This window comes from Rosa chinensis, chromosome 6, assembly GCF_002994745.2.
Source record: "Rosa chinensis cultivar Old Blush chromosome 6, RchiOBHm-V2, whole genome shotgun sequence".
Classification (NCBI taxonomy): Eukaryota; Viridiplantae; Streptophyta; class Magnoliopsida; order Rosales; family Rosaceae; genus Rosa; species Rosa chinensis.
The window spans coordinates 45,098,073-45,105,497 of NC_037093.1; the positions used below are offsets into that span (position 1 = coordinate 45,098,073).

Below are 7,425 nucleotides of genomic sequence, written 5' to 3' on the forward strand. Positions count from 1 at the left end.
CTTCAGAAACCGTTAGATTAAAGGCACGAATGCACAATCGGTGCTGTCAGTGAGATAAAAAAGAGTTTAACCACAGTGATCAACGGCTTGGCAGAACTGAACAGTGTCTAAAACCAGAGGACCACATGCGGTTCGGTAAGTAGATCATACCTTTTTCTCAAGGTTGGCAAATCAAACGAAACAAAACCAGCAATGCACCTAATGGCCGACATACATTTTCCATTTGCCTTTACCAGTGAGTCGAATGAAATTGCAAAGTAATAGTGAAGCTGCTTGTCATATGGCACACCACATATTCCATGTCTTCCATAAGATTTATGTCACTATCAAATTCTAACGAATGTAAAAATCACAAAAAGAGTAAAGAAAACATAGACAAAGCAAGCATCGAGTTGTGGTGGTGGTGATTACATCCTCAAGCTGATCCAAGCAGATTGCTTCCCAACTGACATTAAGCAAAACACAAAACACGCCAGAACCGTAGCATATGCCAACTGATCATCTAGAGGAAGGCATCCTTCTCGAGCAACTTAAGTACATCATTTTGGTTGTTCAGCTTGGCAACGTCAATTGGGGTCTTTCCATCCATGTTTGCGAGTGTGCTGCCGAAACAAAAACCAAATACAGAAAAATAAGTATTGCTAAGCTAGAAGTGGTACAAGAATCAAATTTTACATGAACAAATGAAGATATTTTAAACTTTCAGAGAAAACATGTTGGCTTACACAGCTGCACCATTTTCCAATAGAAGGGCCACACATTCCTTCCTGCCATAACCGGCTGCATAATGAAGTGCAGTGTTTTTATTCTTATCTAAGGCATCCACTTTTGCTCCAGCCTCTAGAAGCACCTGAGCACACTTCGCCTGAAATGAAATGATACCTATTTAAATACCTCCATCATAAGATGACAAGTATTGGCTTGCAGAAACCAGAAAGTAAAATGAGAGGGAAAGCTCAACTTCTAGAAAATATCATACCTCGCCATATCCGCAAGCAAAATGCAATGCTGTCCTTCCTTCGGAATCTTCCTCATCTTTGTCAGAACCAGCAGCAAGCGCATTTTTCAAACCCTGATTAACAAAGTGAAAGGTTTAACACTTAGATATGAGCTAACTCGGCTCAAATGCATACCAAAATATAGATATTTACGTACAATTTAGAATAGGGAATATATGTCTACTTTAAGGTGAACAGAAAATCGATACTCATACAAGCATAATAAGAGGCTCAATTAAAACCAAAAGCATGGGTTAAAAAGCAAAAGTGTCAAACTAAATTATAAAATTAAAAAATATGTACTGAAGAGGACAGAATCACATAATGACGGTGTTATACCTCCACATCACCAACACTGGCAGTGTGATGAACAATGGGTTCATCCTCAGCTCCAGCATCTTCTGCTTCCTCTGGTGACCAGGGCTTTTCTCCTGAAACTTCAGAAGGGGATCCATCAGCCCCAACTGCAAGACCCATTGCTTCTCCCAACTTCTGCAACACGTCTTTATCATTCCAGTATCTGCACAGTAGAATTCCCTTATTTAGTTAAACCAAAGTTCAGAAACAATCAAGCCCAACCCCAAAATCCATGTGAACAATAAAAACACTATAGCTCAAACACCATGATCCTGTAGAAAAATCTAGCTTTGCTAACCTCATCATGGCAGCGGGACCCCCAGTCTCTATCTCTTCTAAAATAGGCTTCAAAGAAGGATCATCTTTGATGCGTGCCATACGCTCCTCCAGCTGATCTTTGTTTGATGGATTTGTGAAACTCTCAAGCATTGTATTCATGGATGGATCCTGTGGTAGCAAAATTAATAAGATTTAAAGACTTCTTCTTTGTACAGCACAAAGAAGACTACAAGTATCTACAAAAGACCCCCAATACCTGCATCAATGCATTACCGAGGCGCTCAGCCATGGTCATAAACTGAGGATTCTGCATAACCTGTTGCATGGTGGAATAGTACTGTTGACTATCAAACTGAGGGACACCTTCATCAACTGGTGCACCTTGAAAAGTTTTCTGAAGTTGCTCTGCCATCTGGTTGAATGAAGGATCTTTTGCTATCTGTTCAGCTAGTTCCTTGATACTTGGATCCTGCGTATACCACATATGATACAATTGTGAGGAAAAAACAGAGAGCTCTTGAGTTGTTAAAGGAAAGTGAAAACACATTAAATTCCTAATATATCATAAATCTATATTAAGGAAGAAACAAAAGAGTGGAAGAGGTAAGTGCGCTTCAGTCATTCTATTAAGTGACCCATATTAAAGAATTTTCATTAACATCATATTATGAACATCTTTTCCTCATCAACAAATTTATCCCCTCCAACAAGTTTATTGTGGTAATTGGAAAACAGAGTCACCACCCAATTCAATAGAGTCAACATGGCTTCCTAACATCTAGCTCACGTTCATATTATGAACATGTTTTCCTCATCAACAAATTTATTGCAGTAACTGGAAAGGATGGTCACCATCCAATTCATTATTGAGTCAACATGGTCACCTAACATCATGCTCACGTTGATTTGAAATTTTGTAAATTGGATGACATCATACACATTTAGTCGAAAAAAGGACATGTGGACCAAGGCAGAGTAGAGAGCTCAACAAACTATACATTACTTAATATTAATTCATCAAACTGTATTTTGTTTGTACGAGAAACGATTTCTTCCGTAGCGCCATAGACCTCTTTATTTCCTTTTCTACTTAAGTCATTTAAATAGTTCTTTCCATTCTTTTTAAACAAAAAGTTCAGTAAATAAATAAGTCTTAAAGGAAGTAGAAGGTGTAACATACATTAAGCAAGCCGGTCATGGCAGAGAAATCAAAAGGATTGGGACCTGCACCTCCAGCTTCAGGGAATGGAAAAGGCATCCCTCCTGCTCCTGCTGGAAACGGGAACCCTCCTGGTGCTGCTTGTGGTGCCTGTGACTCCCCAGAAGATGTTTCAGATTTGGAAGTTTTCTCCTCTTTGGGAACTGTCTTTGCATCTGAGAAACATAAAATTAACGTGAGAATAGCACTGTTCAAAACTTATTATGGTAAAAAGGATAGACAAGATCAGTATATCACATCCAATTTCAATAAGAAAAGGAACTGAACAAATAAGCACATGACAACAGTTATCCAAATAGCCATTGATCAAGCATCCCCCAAATACAGCCAAAAGCCATCAATTCATACTACACCGGCGCGCAATACACGAAACCAAATCAACTCATAAATTGCCTCCAGTTGGATAGAATAGAAAGCATCCTTTGATCAAAAATTCAAACTCCAAGCAAATTAAACACCAAACACTACGTAATCATTTGCAGAAAGAACAAAAGAAAAAAAAAAACTGCTCTCTTTTCAAGCCCTAACTCAATCTCACTCCCACTTCTTCACAAGATATGATACGTTCTAGATCAATCAATTCAATCAAAAAAAAAAAAAAATAGCAAGTGCAATTTCTAATCAATACAAGAAACGCAGTAGTAATCAGTAGCGTACCAGCAGGCGAATCCTTCTGCGCGGAAGCCATAGTATCGCCTGACTCGAACAAGAAACAGAGTCATAATCACAATCATAATTAATCAAGGATCAAAACCTAACCAGAATGTACGAAAAGAAGGAGGGAATTGAAACCTGATCCTGATTCGATTGTGAAGAAGACGAAGCAGATAGAGAACCTTGTGAGCACGCAAAGCTAGCCTCGGCTTCGCTGTAGCTGATTCAGAACCCTATTGGAGTTGTTATATAGACTGACCGACTGACTCTCTATAAATATCAGAAAATATGGTTTTATCTAATCTGCGGAGCTCTCAATCACCACCGATCTCTGTGAACCACTCAGTGGGCCACCTCAATCCTCATCTATTCCCCAATTCCCAAATGAATGGCTCTTTGTCCATTCCCCAATTTACTCTTTTGCCTTACTTGGGCCTTAAGCCCAGATGGCCCAATCAACTTCCTCTTCAAGAAATTGTGTTTTGTTTTTTTTTTTTCTTAGTGAACAAGTTACTAGTCCTAATTCAAGAATGACACCTAGGAAGAAAGGTATCATTTTTCTTTGGTAGCTAAGGAAGAAAGGTATATCTGTGGGAACTTGATTACTTGAACTACCTATTCACATACATGAAAATTGTACTTTTTATTGTCCTGTACATCATCTCATCTTGTCATATCTATGTTCATATTATTATGAAGAGAAGAGGAATTTGTCAGTCAAAATTAATTATTTTTATGAAATAAATATTGTTTTAACATGTATGAAAATAACTTTTAAAGATTAGAAAAAAAATCAGTTTAAAGGCAATTAAAAATAATACAAGTAAACATAATAAATACGAAATAATAACAATAAAAGTACTACAAAATAAATATTAGTAAAAGTAACAAGAACCCCCACAACTCAGATTTTTCTTCCACTTTATTCTCAATGCAATAATTGATTCACTAATATTTTTTTCTTTTTCTTTTGAAAGGACCATTGATTGCATTAGAAAGAAACCAAGTTTGTGTGGGAGGTTGCTAATTCTTAAGATCAAAGGAACTTAAAGTACATCTATGGTTCGAGACTTTGAGGGGGTTAATGGATTACTGTTCTGAACTGTCTTCAAACCCCAAGGAGTAAAAGACAAGTGTCATATCCCCAAAGAGTAAAGTGTACAATGTCACAAGACAAACTCTAGGGTAAACTTGCAACATTTTGATATATATAGGTGGCAAATTAAAATTCTGAATTAGTAAAGGGGTCGGAATGTAAATGTATTCCTCCCTATATATTGGGCTCTAAGCCTCTAATAACCTCGTAGTTGTCATCTCCCAGTTTCATTTGCCAAAATCCCTTGACGAGGCACGATCAAAGCCTAACGAATATCCCAAAGACAAGACAGTTTGTCAACATTTACATCATTATTGGGATCCATGAATTCGATTTAACCCTGGATGAGTGAGGATGTCCCAACCTGCTCCTGAGGTGTCCTACAGGTAATTTCCTCATTCCATTCCTCTGAATCTCAAATCCATTCTCATTTGAATCCCTTATGATTTTGGTTAAGTTGTTCTTTTTTCTTATGTTTGTTTTCTGGGGTAGAGGATTGTTACTGGGTATACTTGAGCTTCATCTCAATGGGGCTAATCTCAATTGGGTCACTTGGTGTTGTTTACCAGAACTTGATCCTACTTATTGAAGTTGACCATTGCCTAAACATGCATTGTGGGTCATCTTTTACTTGTTTTGTGGGTGATTCGTACTGAAATTACAGCAGTCTATTGTTATGCGGAGATTTATTTCCTTGTTGAATCCCTTTCAATTGTGGGTTTTTTGGATTATGGTTCTGTTGTGTGCTTGAAACTGGAATTTACAAGAGTTTATTTTTATGCAGAAAAATTGATTTATTTTTTGAATCCCTTACAGTTGTGGATCTTGTGGATACCCTTTGCATTTGTCATCTGCAAATCGTACTGCATCTGGTTCTGGGATAGGCTCTGACTATCAGAAATCTGTCAAGAAAGGTTTTATTTCCTTCCTTACGGTTGATCTAAGTCGGTTCACGCAGGTTGATGAGGTAAACTGTTTTCCCGTCTCTTGGGGTCGCTATCGATCAAAGACTAAGCTCCTTTGCCGCAAATGTGGAGTTCATATTGGTTATGGATATGGAGACTCATCTGTTCTTTGTGGTTTTGACTCTCCCACCTTGTCTACTTCAGCTTATAGAAAGTTCACTGTGAGAATTCGAGCTTTACAGCCCTCTGAAGAGTGCTAAAATGCAGCAAACTACTTGTAACTCTAGTACTAATGCTCTTACTTCCATTATGGACTTGCCTGATGATTGTCTCTTCTTTATTTTCCACCGCCTTGATTCTTCCTCTGACCGTGAATCCTTTGGCTTGACTTGTCATCGCTGTCTTCGTATTCAAAATCTTAGCCGCCGGTCCTTGCACTTTGAGTGTTCATTTAGGCAACTTGACAAACCCTCATCATCACATTCCAACATTACCATTAACAGCTCCCATGTCCATAGGCTGCTTACTCGCTTTCAGCATTTGCGCTCATTGACCCTATCTGGTTGCACACACTTACCTGATTCAAGCTTGAGCCATTTGGCAAGCTATGGTTCAAAGTTGCACACACTTCACCTGGATTGCTGTTTTGGTATTACTGATCATGGGTTGTCTGTGGTAGCTACTAGTTGCCCCTCATTACAAGTCATCAGCCTTTATCGCTGCCAAATTACTGATTCTGGGCTAGAAAGTTTGTCTAATTCTTGCTCAACTTTGAAGGATGTGAATCTCTTGTACTGCCATGCTATTTCTGACTCTGGTTTAAGGGCTCTTTCACAGAGGTGTCGCCAGCTTCAGGCAGTTAGGATATCAAATTGTAAGGGTGCCACTGGTATTGGCTTTCAAGGTTGTTCCTCGACTTTAGCTTATGTAGAAGCTGAATCTTGCAAGCTTGCGCCAGAGGGCATTTCGGGAATCGTCAGTGGAGGTGGGATTGAATATTTGAACCTATCTGGTTTGATTTGGCGTAGTGGTGGAACTGGTTTGGGAACAATTGGAAGAGGGTTCGCCCTTAGGCTTAGGATTCTTAACCTCCGGATGTGTAGAACCGTTGGCGATGAGTCTATTGTAGCAATTGCGGAAGGTTGTCCACTACTTGAAGAATGGAACTTAGCACTGTGTCATGAGGTCAGGATAGTTGGGTGGTCTTCTATTGGGACAAACTGCCAAAAGTTGGAAAAACTTCATGTGAATCGGTGTCGCAATCTATGTGATCGTGGCTTGGAGGCATTGCGAAATGGTTGCAAGCAGCTCTCTGTTCTGTACATGAATGGTTGTGTTAAGATTACATCTACAGCACTAGAGATATTCAAATGTTATAGGGGTGATGTTACTGTCGAGGTAGAAGAAAAGATGTGTATAGGGCCTAGCTGGTCATTATGTGTATGATTTATTTGACATGAAAATGTCAATATTCTCAAGACTTGCTTGAACATGTGTCTTTGAGCTAGTGCTTTGGTGATCAACACGACCTGAGATTTTCACTTTACTTGCGCTGATGATTGATGAAAGCAATAAGAGGGTGTTTGGTCTGATGATCAGTATTTTGATTCTTTGTACTTTTATTTTTCTTGGATATCTACTAGGAAGACTAATCCCTATAAATCATCTGATTCTCAATAACAAGATCCAAAAGCTATGAGCTCAGTTCAGTTGTAACAAATATTTGCTGAATCATTATTTGCTGAAAATAAACCCAGTTCTGTTGTAACAGATGTTTGCTGGGTAATTATTTGGTGAAAATAACATCATTTATTAAGCCTGCTGCATATTGTAGATCCTTCGATCTTGCTCAAGTTGAACTGGTCGTATCATGTGCAAACTCTTTCCCGCTCAATATATTCATCAACAACTTGTGCT

At 38.7% G+C, this 7,425-nt stretch overlaps 2 protein-coding genes across 3 annotated transcripts; one reads left to right on the forward strand and one right to left on the reverse strand.

Moving 5' to 3' along the window:
* Positions 1 to 193: 193 nt before the first annotated feature.
* On the reverse strand, positions 194 to 3,844 carry LOC112172753 (ankyrin repeat domain-containing protein 2B). Its single transcript, XM_024310224.2, has 9 exons — positions 3,646 to 3,844; positions 3,511 to 3,549; positions 2,815 to 3,008; positions 1,891 to 2,103; positions 1,654 to 1,802; positions 1,338 to 1,518; positions 980 to 1,072; positions 726 to 865; positions 194 to 602 (listed from the first exon to the last, which is right to left on the reverse strand). Exons 2-9 carry the CDS (start codon positions 3,539 to 3,541, stop codon positions 503 to 505), a joined length of 1,101 nt encoding a protein of 366 aa, XP_024165992.1. The 5' UTR covers positions 3,542 to 3,549; positions 3,646 to 3,844; the 3' UTR covers positions 194 to 502.
* Positions 3,845 to 4,796: 952 nt separating this feature from the next.
* On the forward strand, positions 4,797 to 7,212 carry LOC112173703 (F-box/LRR-repeat protein 12). Of its 2 annotated transcripts, none has more exons than XM_024311381.2 (2): positions 4,797 to 4,989; positions 5,388 to 7,212. In XM_024311381.2, exon 2 carries the CDS (start codon positions 5,770 to 5,772, stop codon positions 6,952 to 6,954), a length of 1,185 nt encoding a protein of 394 aa, XP_024167149.1. In that variant the 5' UTR covers positions 4,797 to 4,989; positions 5,388 to 5,769; the 3' UTR covers positions 6,955 to 7,212. The 2 variants fall into 2 exon arrangements, with proteins under 2 accessions (XP_024167149.1, XP_024167148.1); XM_024311380.2 differs by having other exon boundaries at positions 5,420 to 7,212.
* The last annotated feature ends 213 nt before the right edge of the window (positions 7,213 to 7,425 follow it).